Raw genomic sequence first — 13,428 nt, forward strand, 5'->3', positions numbered from 1 at the left:
TTCTTGTTGTTCAAATTTCAACCTATGATTCTTGTTTTGATTTTATGTTTTTGTATTGTTAGAGTAAGCAATGGCGAACCAGAATCAAAACCTGATCCAGCGGAAGCAACGTGAAGATTTTTCTTTGAAGGAGACAACACCTAACATCAATGCCGGAAGAGTGATAAGTGGTGACAGGCTTCCAACTGCATTTGATCTTGTTGAACAGATGCAGTTTCTTTTCGCTCGGGTAGTGAGGGCGAAAGACTTACCGGAAACCGGTAAATCGGATACCTGCAACCCTTTCGTCGAAGTGAAACTCGGAAGTTTCGTAGGAACAACAAAGGTTTTCGAGAAAAATTCAAATCCGGAGTGGAACCAGGTTTTCGCTTTTTCTAAAGAGAGGATTCAAGAACAAGTTTTGCAGATTGTTGTGAAGGAGAAGGATGTTCCTGATGCGTTGATCGGTCGTGTCGCGTTCACGATTTCGGATATTCCTATGAGGTTTCCGCCTAATAGTCCTTTGGCGCCGCAGTGGTATAAGCTAGAGAATCTCAGTGGTGTGAAGCTTGATCAAGGAGAGTTAATGGTTTCTGTTTGGATGGGAACACAAGCTGATGAGAGTTTTCCTGATGCTTGGCATTCAGATGCAACTGCTACGAGTGACGAGAACATCGCGTACACTCGCTCGAAAGTGTATATCTCTCCGAGGCTTTGGTATCTTAGAGTTACTGTGATTCAAGCACAAGATTTGTTACTCAAGAACAAAAGTGGAAACAATGGTGACATATTTATTCAAGGTGTTCTTGGGAACTTGGCGTTGAGAAGCCGGCCGATGAGGATTCATCCGAATCCTATATGGAACGAGGATTTGATGTTTGTTGCAGCCGAGCCTTTCGATGATTCCTTGCTTTTGAGCATTGAGCAAGGTCTAGGAAACTCCAACAAGCATGAAAGTTTGGGCAGTTGTGTGATTCATCTTAAGGACGTGGAGAGAAGAATCGACGCAACTCCAACGGCTAGTGTTTGGTACAATCTTCAAACGCCTAAAGAACTCGAAGGCGACGAGGGCATTAAATTTAGTACTAAACTGCATTTTCGAATCTCTTTGGATGGAGGGTATCATGTTTTGGATGAGGCAACTCACTATAGTAGCGATCTAAGGCCGTCGTCTAAGTATTTGAACAAACCAAGTATCGGTGTTTTGGAATTAGGAATCTTGAACGCGGTTGGACTATCTCCGATGAAGAAGGATCGAACTGATGCGTATTGTGTAGCGAAGTATGGTCCAAAGTGGGTGAGAACAAGGACTATTGTCGATAGTTTTTCACCGAGATGGAATGAGCAATATACTTGGGAAGTTTATGATCCTTGCACCGTTATCACGATTGTCGTGTTTGATAATGGAAACTTACATGGAGGAGGGAAAAATGGAGACGGAGGAGTCGATAAGAGAATCGGTAAGGTAAGGATTAGGCTTTCGACACTCGGAAGTGATAGAATCTATACTCATTTTTATCCACTTATAAACTTGCATACTCAAGGAGCACGAAAAATGGGAGAAATTCAATTGGCAGTGAGATTTTCTTGTCCTTCTTTGTTGAATGTTTTGCAAACCTATACTCAACCTTTGCTCCCGAAAATGCACTACCTATGTCCGTTGTCGATGTTTCAGCTCGATAGTTTACGAAACCAGGCTGCAGCGATCACGATAATGAGGTTCAGAAGAGCCGAACCGCCTCTTAGTAAAGAGGTAGTTGAGTTCATGCTGGATATGAGAGCAAATGTGTGGAGCATGAGGAGAGGAAGAGCTCAGTTTTACAGGATCGCGAGTCTTCTCAGCGGTTTAGTCTGGTTTATCAAAAAATTCGAGGAGATTCGCAGTTGGAAGAGTTCGTTTACAACGATAGCTGGTTATATCATGTTTCTCTTTATCATTTACAAGCCAGGAGTTATTTTGCCATTCATGTTTACCATCTTATTCTTTAACGGAATTTTGAACTTCCGAATTAGGCCGAGGTTTCCTTCTCATATGGATACCAGATTGTCTCATGCTGATACAGCAACTACTGAAGAACTTGAAGAAGAGTTTGATCCTTTTCCAACTAAATTCAGCGGCGGTAATCTTCAGAAAAGGTACGACAGATTGCGTGGCATTTCGGGAAGAGTGCTCGCTGTGATGGGCGATTTGGCAACCCAAGGAGAGAGAGTGCAGGCCCTTATCAGCTGGAGGGATCCAAGAGCAACAGCATTGTTCCTGATTTTCTGCGTGGTTGCTATGATTTTGACTTTTGTCATTTCTTTTCGCATTATCGTCTTCCTTTCGGTCACTTATGTGTTAAGACCTCCAAGGTTTCGCTTCGATTTGCCAGCGTTTCCGCAAAACTTCCTCAGGAGGATGCCTGCAAAATCAGATGGCATGTTATGAGCTGCAATTTGTCTTCCGTCTTTTGCTTTTTCTTTATTTGAATAATCTGTTTGGTTTTTTTTTTCCTTATGTTTAGTAATTCTCATTTGTGTATTTCAGAAATGACAATGTCTTTCAATTTCATTTGTTTTATTTTATCTCTTGATTAATCAATGGAATGGCGCATTTTCAATAGCATTATGCATTTCCGATACGCAGGGCCGTCTTTGAGGGCCTACATAAGGGTTAGGGTTCAAAATTTGACATGGTCAAATTGTGGCTAAATAGAGCCTAGTAAAATATTTGTTACCGTTAAACCGCTAATCCGTGTAAAATATTTGTTCTGTCACAGTTAAATTGCGACTAACCTACACGGATTCTTCAAAAACTTAAGACGGCCCTACCTGTATGTCTAACTTATAATCGACAAATTTCATCAAAAATAACACTACGAAATTATGAGAGATAGATCGTTGCTAAAGAACAGTTTATTCATTGATGCTGTATGGATTAATTTACAGAAGTGATAAACTATAATGATCATACATATAACAAGTAAATTATAATCCTAATTTAGCATCTAAACTTTTTTATTCTGAAGAAAATAAACAAGTATCATAGCATGCTATCAGTTTGAGCTGGTAGCCTCTTGAAGAAATTGCTTGGAACAGAAGGCATCTTGCTTCGAAACTTCGGATGTCGTAAAAAGTACAAACCAGCAGCCAGAGCCACCACCCTTGGTGGCGTTGCGTAGAGAATCACCGCGGAACATAAGCTGAACACTATAAAGAGACTAGTTGCTCTTGTATCTCTCCAACTCAGTAGAGAATGAAACCTCTCTCCTTGTGTAGCTATGTCTCCGACAACAGTTTGAATCCTTCCCGCAACACTTCGAAGCCTATCGTACCTCATTCTCACAACATCATGAGGTTTAGAAGTTGGAAATGTATCAAACTCTTCATCAAGTTCGTCGATGTTTACTCCTTCAGCCCAAGAGAGTTTAGTATCCATATGAGTTGGATTTCTCGGACGAAACCGATAGTTCCATAAACCAATCAAGAACATGTAGAGAAATATCGTCGGAAGAATCAATTCTGGATAGAGAATCAGTATAAAATACAGAACGTGAACTAGAACTGAAGTGACCGGATTCTTCCAATTGCAAACTTGGTTGAACCATTTCCCTGTTGTGATCACGCTAGAGAAAAGCGACATAATGCGAAAAAAGTTCGCTTTGCTTCTTCTCATGCTCCACATATGAGAATCAACATCCAACATGTACTCAACTACTTCCTTCCTTAGAGGAGGTTCGGCTCGACCAAGCCTTGTAGCAACGATATTCATCGCTTGGTACCGTAAACTTTCAACTTGGTTAACAGTGAAAGGACTTAAATAATGCATCTTTGGAAGCAAAGGTTGTCCATAAATATAAACCATGTTGGCTAATGAGAGAGTAGTGAACCTTATTGCTAGTTGAAGCTCCCCCATTTTTTTGACACCATGTTGATGCAAAACAAGAAGTGGATAAGAGTTTGTGTAAATCCTATTAGCTTCAAGTGTTGAGAGCCTAATCCTCACCTTTCCAATTCTTGAATCTCTAGGAGATTTTTCTCTTTCTTTTTCGCCTGCACCGCCTAGATGGCAATTATCGAAAACTCCTAGTGTTATCACAGTGCAAGGATCATAAACTTCCCATGTGTATTGTTCATTCCATTTAGGACTAAACGTATCGAGAATCGTTCTAGTTCTGATCCATTTCTGACCATACTTGGCTACACAATACGCATCCGTGCTCCCGCGGCTATTGTTCATCTTCATTGGAAGAAGCTTTTGAGCTCCTAAGATCCCTACTTCAAGCATACCAATAGGTTGCTTCCATAGTTGTCTAGCAGTTGGTCTATAATCACTTGCATACAAAGTCGATTCGTCTAAGACATGGTATCCACCTTCGAGGCAAATTCTCATGTGAATCTTACTCGAAAATTTAACCTCGTTTCTTCTATCGCCTTCCATCATCCCAAAACCGTATTTCTCGAGATTGAACCATCGAGAATGAACTGGCCTATGGTCTAGCCGCTTCTCAAAGAGTGTCAATGGCAAGATTATCTTTCCAAGTACCTCGTCTTTTGAGCCGTGCACGCGATCCTCCATGGTAATCGTCAATTGCTCCTCAAATGGCTCGGCCGCCACAAAAATCAAATCTTCATTCCAAATTGGGGTAGAAGTTGGACATACCTGTTACAATACAAGAAAATATCTCTGGTGTTACGTTAGAGTATCTTACGATATCTCTTAAAGAACGACTTTTCGTTGTTATAACAAACTTTGAGATAATAATGGATCTGATAAAAACCATAACTTTAACAATACCTTAGTTCCTAGTACTTGGCTTCCCATCTGAGCTTTGATAAAAACCTCCGGCCTGCGGTTTCTATCGCTCGATATGACATCTTGCGCTTCAATCACATTAACCCGTAGATACCAAAGTTTCGGAGACACGTAAACCTTTGATCTGATATTGAAAAGACCTTCTCCATACACAGTTGCAGCATCAGAATGCCAAGCATCTGAGAAAGCTTCATCAGCTTGTGTTCCATTCCAAACCGCAAGCATGATATCCCCTCGAACCTTTCCGTCTCCTCTTCTGTCTTCAAGTCTATACCATTGAGGAGCCAATGGACTATCCGGTGGAACTCTAGTTGGAACTTCATTGAGGTCGAAAACTACTCTTCCAATGTGATCATCTCTGCCAACTGTTTCTTTATCTTTCACAATCACTTCCAAAACCGAAGATTGAATTTGATCTTTGGAGAAAGCATAGACTTGATTCCACTCCGGATTCGATTTCTTATCGATATGCTTCGTTCTTCCTTTATAGTTCCCTAGCCTCACTTCAACATAAGGATCACAGCTCGAGGTGAGACTATTCGTGGAGAGATTCTTCGCTTTCACAACGCGAACATACAAATAAAACATCTGCTCAACTAGATCATACGTGCTGGTCGATCTTTCGCCACCACTCATCCATCCTCTTCCACTATTAGGCCATCGTTCACCGAGCTGCGGACTCGTGTCCCTTAGATTGTAGTCCTCTTCATGATGACTACCAGGATGATGGAGGTTTTGAACTTGAGGGTTCATTGATTGCATTGCAACCTGATTATTAGCATTGCCTCCTGGTCTTCTCTTTATTGAAATCCTTGGCTGCATTATGTTTTCGCAGTTGTTACCTTTTCGAGTAACGCTTGGTCGCAAATAGGCCTCGTCTCGTGGCGAATCGAGACTTGAATGGTTTGAGTATGGTAAAGCTTGTGATTCAAAATGGAGTTGAGGTTCTTTGGAATAGCTCTTAGTGATAATGCAATAGGAAGCTAGAGCTTTAAGTAGCTATTCACAAGTAATGAAATATTCGATTCTTAATGAACCAAATTGTAGTTAAGAATGAAAAAGATGGAAGTTCACATAGTTAAGGTTGTTACACTAGTAGAAGTTCTTTGGTTTCAAGAAAGGAATAGTTTGATGAAGAAGCTGCATGAGACTAATTAGTGTTAAGTGCTTTTTGATAGGTTTGTGTTAATTCCATGAAGTTACCAAAATGAAATTATGCGTGTGAAAAAATATGGTTGATAGAATGAATTGAACTTAAAAAATTAGAATAATTAAATTAGTTAATGAACTGAATTACTTAAATTGTTTAATTAATTTTTTTTATAAAAAAAAAATCCATTTTATAAAATATAATCTAAAAAATACTTTTTCATAAAAAAAAGTATTTTTCTTAAAACCAATTTTTTTTCAAATATACAGAAAGATTCTTGCATAGAAACAACCATAAATCTATATTTTTAAATTTAATTTTTTTTATTTGAATTTATGGGATGGTTGTGATTATGAAAGGGAGAGAAAATTTTGTATTTATTTTTTAATTAATTAAAATTTTATGATTGATTGTGTGTAAATTTTTTTTTTATATACGTGTCTAGCTAAGAATTTTTTTTCATGAATAAAAAATCAAAAATTTATTTTCCTTTAAAAAATAAGTATTTTACTTTTAAAAAATTGTTTCTTGCTTAAAAAGTTAAATTTTTTAATGAAAATTAAAAAATAAAGAAAATTTTAATTTTTTCAAAAAACAAAAATTTTATGAATATTAAAAATCATTTTTTCCCTAAAAACAAAAAAAAAAAGTGAAAAATTATTTGTATAAAAATTAAAAAGTTAAATTTCAATTTTTATTTCTATCTTATATAATTCACGAAATTAATTATTTTATTTTAAATTTCTAATTATTTTCACTACAAATCAATAAATTATCAATAAAATGTCTGTTTCTAAAATTATATTTTTTATTTATAAAATTTCAAAAAGTTTCTATAGAATGATTTGCCAACTTTCACAAATGACACATTACTACAGATAAATTATCAATTTTAAATGCAAAAATATTAAAGAAGAACCAAAACTATTTAATTTTAAAATAGAGGATTGATTCTATAAATAAAAGAAAAAAAATAAAAAATGTAATTAAATTAAATTAAAATAATTGTTTTTTTGAAAATAAATGAATTATAAAAGAGTTTAAAAAATATAATGGGTCTATAAATATAAATGGATTATAAATCGATTAAAAAGTACAATTTTAAACTGAATAAAACTACTTTAACCATGAATCGTTTTTTATTAAAATAGTTATTTAAAATTGAACCAAATTCCTCGCCAAACAAACACCTTTAAACAAAGAGGTTATTTGTGTAAAGGGAGTAGTTGAAAGGAACAATTCTTTCTTGTATATGCAGCAATGCCAAAGGTAGTAAACTGAGGCTGGAAGCTGCAACCTGCAACATAGTAAAGGAAGCTTTCGGGTTGTGTTAATGTACAAATATACTTTCCTTGTGCTTTATTTTTCTTTCTCCTTTTAGGATTTTGTATATTATAATTGGTTATCTATCTTTAGAGATTAGTGACATTTTTCTATTTTGTTCTTTTTATAATTAACTCCTGTTAAAGTTATTCAAATGGATGGTGCTATTTTTGGGAGAAGTGATTTCTGTAAAATAGGGTAACATCAACGTGGGAGGATGAGCTAAAAAAGAAGAAAGGATAATGCAGTGATACCAAACCAAAGCAAAAATCCAAAAGTCATTTACTTGAACCTCGTTATTAAAAACTTTGATAAAAAAAAATACTTTAAATCTACTTTAATATATAAAAATTAATTACTACCAAACTTCTCTAATTATCCTAATGAAAACCAATTTAAGATAGTTTTACATATCTCTGAGAGTAATTACACACCTATACCTATTAATTGCAGCAGCCTATTAATTAAATTTTTTTTATTGGAATATGAAAAAACTTACAACACGTTTTATGCTGCTCAATGCATTGGAACATTCATTTTTTCAAAACCCTAAACCGTTTCAATTTCCTCCCTACATCTATATTGTCGTACTCTTCAAGCAAGATGTCATCCCTAAGTTCTTCCTCCTTCCAGTTCCCGTCTTCCTCTCTTTCAATCAATACTACTGAGGTTTATTTTGTTCCTCCTTCCCCCCAGTTCCCGTCTTCCTCTCTTTCAATCACTACTGATATTTTTTTTCTTCTATGTTGTTACTAAACAGAATATGAGCCGAAAATTTAGCTCCCTTAAGGACATTAACGATTCAAAGGAAACATGGAGATTGGCCGTTCGAGTTGTTGATTTATGGAGTGTTATCAACAGCAAGGGTAAGGAGCATCTGGAGATGGTTATAATGGACGCATCGGTAATACTTCGTATTCTTTCAAATCGTTTCGTATGATAGTATATTTCTCAGTTATGATATTGTAGTTGTTTGTTATCATCAGGGTGATAGGATACAAGTTTTGATTCGTGCTGACCATACACCAAAATGGAAAGAACGAATACATGAAAACATGACTTGCATAGTCAACAATGGAACTGTTTATGATAACGATTTTCAGTGGAAGCTTTATGATCATGACAAGAAGTTTGTGTTTATTGGTGGTACGACTGTGAAGGAAGTTGATATTCATAACCTTCCTCCGAAAAGTTTCTATTTCAAAGACTTTTCTGATATACTTGCAGGCAAATGTCAACTTAACCGACTTGAAGGTAAATAGATTATGCTTTTTATTTTCTTCCTACTCAAATCTATTATATTACAAAACTTGATTTTTCACTCTGTTTTGTAGATATTATTGGTGTTGTTCAAGAGATCAACAATTTTCAGTATAACAACTTTGGAAAAAAGTCTTTTGTTTCCCTCAATGTTAAAGACCTGAAGTAATTTATTTGATTTCAACCTTCTCCTATTTAAGTAGACGATTTATAGTAATTTGAATGTATCATATTGATTTTTATATATTTGTTTCTACAGAGGTAACATCCTTAACTGGACGTTATGGGAGAGCTACTGAACAATTTTTTTGGATTTCTACCATGATGAAAAAAACAGTGGTGCTATTGTAATTGTACTAACTCATGCAATGATAAAGGATTCACAAGGTGTGTATCAACAATATCCTCTTATTAATTTGTGATATATGTCTGAAGTTCATTTAATGTTTTATTTTTTTTATCTATTTTAGTCTCAAATGGATGGAGTGGATCTAAATTGCTAATTAACGAAGACATTCCAGAGATAACTGAGTTTTTATCAAAGTATATAAAAATTTTAATCATCTTAGAATATAATTTTGTCCTTTAAAAATTATCATCCTTTACATGCATTGTGTTACAATGTTCCAGGTTACCTGCAAATGAGCAGACTGAAAAGCCTTCGCAGTCATCAAAGGGTATGTCTCTTTGGTCTGGTGCCTCTCAATTCACCCCAATTGAAAGTTTCGTCCATAAGGCCAAATGTATTTCTCTGAGTGAGCTCTGCAAGGTCAAACAGGTAAATGGTTATGGAAAATTTCCAAAAGTTAGCTCAATATTGTTTTATATAGGCGATGTTATGTGAGGCTGTTGCATATAATAATCTTTAACTTATTGTATTTTAGGACATGTTATGTGTTACTGTTGGAACAACTCAAAAGTTTTTTGTCTCAAAACATGGTTGGTTTTATTATGGATATACTAAATGTTCTTTAAAGGCATTTGATGTGAACAATCCATACAAATGTTCATATGGACAGAATGTTGAACATGCCATACCAAGGTTATATTTTTCAATTGTACCCCAATTTAATTCATTTGGAATTCTTCAATATTGTAAATGTTCTTATAGTTTTGATGTTATGCATTTTTCTAAAAGGTATCTAGTTGACATCTATGTAATTGATGGTGAATCAAAATTTCGCTTTGTGTTTTGGGATACTGACTGTGCCGACATTATTGGAAAGTCTGCTGATAGTATTTATAAAGCAATGTTGGAGGTATAGTATAATTCATTATCTATTTTAATAGTTTTTGTATTAAGAGTTCTACTTACATTAAATTCAATGTTTAGGAAGGTGAAGACGATCCTATGACATATCCTGATGAACTTGACACGCTTCTTGGTAAAAAAATGGCGTTCAGGGCTAAAGTTCAGCCAACATTTGGCCAAGCATCTGTTTGGAAACTTTCATATGATGAAGAATTTATCAAGGAAATTGAGAGAGATTATATTATTAATGAGGTAGGGCATTTTTTGTGAACATATACATAGGACTTTTATGAATATTTGTATCTTAATCTTGACCTCATTCTCTAATCTGCAAGGTGATAGCATACCTTTAACCAAAAACCCAATCGTTGATCGTGTCGATTGTTCCATTGTATGTTAATTTCGCTTGAAAAATAAAAAGTAAATTACTTCATTTTCTTAATACTTACTTTTTTTTAATTTTATACAAGGAGTCTTTGTCTGCATATGAAAAAAATGATCCTGATAAAGTTGTAACCAATACGCCGTCTAAAGGAAGTCTAATTACTCTTGATGTTGAAGATTCTGAATGTCAACCTTATGGAGCTACTCAAATTTCAGGAACGAAACCATCAAAGAAAGTGAAGATTGAATCAAATGTCTGAAGACTCCTATGAACCAGTTTTATCTAAACATTATTATTAGTTTTCTGTTATTAGTTTTCTGTTATTTTACTTTTATTGAACAAGAGACACGAGTTGTTTACTATGCATTTTCTATCATATATGACTTGGTTTTTGCTATAAATTATGGGTACTGTTACTTTTTAGTAATCTACTCTTTTCACCTGCCAATGTTAATAGCTTAACTGTCATGTGTGTTTAATACTCCATATAATATTTCCCGAATATAATTTCAACCATCAAGTGAAATAAAAGTTTGAATAAATTATTGTATAGTATATTTCTTCTTACTTGCAGATTAATTGTTTTAATAAACCATATTTTACTGTATCATTCTTACAGTCAGTTAAATGTACTAAAACGTTTTTCTTCATTTATAATGGTTAATGTTATTTAGGGAAGACAATTATATTCTACACATGCTAATGACCTTTCATATAATAGGTGTTTGATAACCCATTTAATATTTCACTATTAAAATTTCAACCATCAAAATTTTTAAAAAATAGCATACAAGATTCTGCATCTTTTTGAGATTTCTACTTATAAGATTTTGCATCGATAAACCAAAATTGGTGTTGAAATAAGTCTCTTTATTTTTTCAAAAACCATGTCTTCTAAAGCTAATAATAATTCCCTTACCAACATTTTTAAATTGATATTAATATTTAATACTAACTTATACTAATTTCAAACACCATTCATGATAAAATTAATATTAGTGACCTTACAAATAGGAAGTTTTTTAATATGACTCTTGAATATTGCACCAGTATGATGTCAACCATCATACCTGCCTAACCTAATACCAGTAGAAATTATTATAGTAGCTTATTTGTACATATTGTCATTTACCAATGCAAAGATTGTCATCTTCTTGCCTCTGCGCGTTTTACATCATTATCATTGCATGAAAATTAATGGTTTAGTACATTTATTGATTACTTCACAATCTTTTTGAACTGCATACAATATTTATTATAATAAAACCATTCATATGCATTGATTATCACTTAAAAAGTTTGGAGGGAAAATTTTGCACATTTTTTTGCTACTTGGCTCCATATTCAGCCATAGCTTGCATAATGGTGGTAGCTTTTGTCTAAAACAACATGGATAAACAACAAAGTGTTGAGCATGGCCACTTTAAAAATATTCTCAGAAGAAAAAGATCATTCGATGCTAGACAGCATAAAAAACGTGTGCTTGGAGCTAAAATAGTGGTGCTTGGCACGAGGATTAGCCGAGGAGCTAGTTGGTTGTTCGCTTAGTTAAGTAGTGAGTCGATGATCTGGTCATGTAATAACCGGGGGAATATTTTGAACTCATGTTTGTTAATGAGAGATAATGTGTTACTCTCGTATTTGTTATTTTTATGTTGAGTAGCCTTAGTGCCCAATGTTTGAATTCATATGACTTATTGACACTATGATATCATGCTTGGTAGATGATTATAGTATGAGATATAATCATTGAAAACATTTGAGAAAGAATTATTCCGATGTGATGTGCATACTTAAGGAAATATGAAGTTTAAATATGTGTTAACATTATGACCAGGTGTACTTGTTATGTATGTTTTGTTAGTTTTCATTTTTGTTGGAAACACCATGTGATACCCTTTTGATGTTATGCATTCCATTTTACTCTGATTTATGTTATATTTGCTTGGGGTTAGAAAAGGATGTTACATATGTCCTAATTTACCCTTGATTTTATTCATGAATACACATAACATGTCTCACACACACACACCACTTGAGATATTTATCCTTGTATGCTTGCTTGAGGTGTTTGATTTCTCACTAATGCTAAAACTCTAAAGGAATGGAAATGATATTGACTAAAATTGTCAAGGTACTCACTCTCTTTTTCTTCTCTTTTACTTTGTGCTTAGTATTGTTAAAGCTTAGCACTTTCCCCCTATTTTAAAACTGGTTTTGTATTGTTAAAGCTCAACCCCTTTTAAAATTAACCCTAGTTTTGTATTGTTAACGCTCAACTACCACTCTTTTAAATCACCCTTGTTTTATATTGTTAAAACTTGGCACCTTTTAAAACTTGTTAAGCATTGTTAAAGCTTAACATTTTAAAAACCCGTTGAGTATTGTTAAAGCTCAACACCCAAAAAGATTTTGCCACTTTGCTCTTTATTTTCCTTTTAAGAGGAACTACAAATGCTCTGACTTTCCTATTGCACAAAAAGGGTATGTAGACACAAGGTGTGATGTCTTGCCGAACACACTTTTAATAAAATCTATTTTCTCACCATCCCACTCTATTTCACAAAACACATAAACAACAACAATAGAAAATATATTTTCAAAGAGGTTCGTGTGGATTACTACAGATGTGAGGGGTGCTAATACATTCCCCTTGCATAACCAACCCCCGAACTTTAGATCTCTGTTTACTTTATTAGTTTTGATTTTAAAAAAATTCTTTGGGTTTTATTTTTCTTTTTTCTCATTTCGTTGGAAAACAATAAAGTGCGGTGGCGACTTTCACTAAAATACGAGCTGAGTTAATCCAATGGCCTCGGTCTTAATTTTTCACCGTTACAAACCATTATTAAAAAACTCGGATATGCATTAAAAACATCTAAAATGTGCAATGATAATGATAAGCTATATAATTAATATATTTCAATGATCGCCGCGATCCGTTAGAATTAAAACGCGCAAGTAATCAATTTTCAATTTATTTAACACTTATTATTGTTAATTTTGACCAGAATTTTCTCAAGGTTTTGTTGTTATGAAATCCAATTAACATCACAGAGATTGTAATCAACACAACAAAACAGTTTTGAGACAATAACGAATCAATATAATCGTATCAATTGCACAATTTTATAATTCTATAATTTTCTATTAAAAGTAAATGAGAGAGAGAGAGAGAGAGGACACAAGAGTTTGTTTAGGCAGTTCACCAATCCTCGCTATGGCTACGTCTGCCCTCAATTCCAAAGGAATTGAGATGATCAATCTTACTTTGCAAAATGTGT

General features: G+C 34.2%; 3 protein-coding genes across 3 annotated transcripts; 2 read left to right on the forward strand and 1 right to left on the reverse strand.

The window, feature by feature from the left end:
• The first annotated feature begins 70 nt into the window (after positions 1-70).
• LOC131662665 (FT-interacting protein 4-like) lies at positions 71-2,438 on the forward strand. The gene is made up of 2 exons (XM_058932512.1): positions 71-1,992; positions 2,095-2,438. The coding sequence occupies exons 1-2, from the start codon at positions 71-73 to the stop codon at positions 2,405-2,407; spliced, it is 2,235 nt and encodes a 744-aa protein (XP_058788495.1). The 3' UTR covers positions 2,408-2,438.
• A 529-nt stretch (positions 2,439-2,967) lies between these two features.
• Positions 2,968-5,792, reverse strand: LOC131662664 (FT-interacting protein 1-like). The gene is made up of 2 exons (XM_058932511.1): positions 4,757-5,792; positions 2,968-4,621 (listed from the first exon to the last, which is right to left on the reverse strand). The coding sequence occupies exons 1-2, from the start codon at positions 5,594-5,596 to the stop codon at positions 3,002-3,004; spliced, it is 2,460 nt and encodes an 819-aa protein (XP_058788494.1). The 5' UTR covers positions 5,597-5,792; the 3' UTR covers positions 2,968-3,001.
• A 2,058-nt stretch (positions 5,793-7,850) lies between these two features.
• LOC131659518 (uncharacterized) lies at positions 7,851-10,403 on the forward strand. Its single transcript, XM_058928701.1, has 11 exons — positions 7,851-7,916; positions 8,008-8,151; positions 8,234-8,474; positions 8,582-8,672; positions 8,845-8,894; positions 8,978-9,050; positions 9,138-9,285; positions 9,392-9,549; positions 9,646-9,766; positions 9,841-10,011; positions 10,230-10,403. Exons 1-11 carry the CDS (start codon positions 7,851-7,853, stop codon positions 10,401-10,403), a joined length of 1,437 nt encoding a protein of 478 aa, XP_058784684.1.
• The last annotated feature ends 3,025 nt before the right edge of the window (positions 10,404-13,428 follow it).

The sequence above is a fragment of the Vicia villosa genome, linkage group LG3 (genome assembly GCF_029867415.1).
Source record: "Vicia villosa cultivar HV-30 ecotype Madison, WI linkage group LG3, Vvil1.0, whole genome shotgun sequence".
Lineage (NCBI taxonomy): Eukaryota > Viridiplantae > Streptophyta > Magnoliopsida > Fabales > Fabaceae > Vicia > Vicia villosa.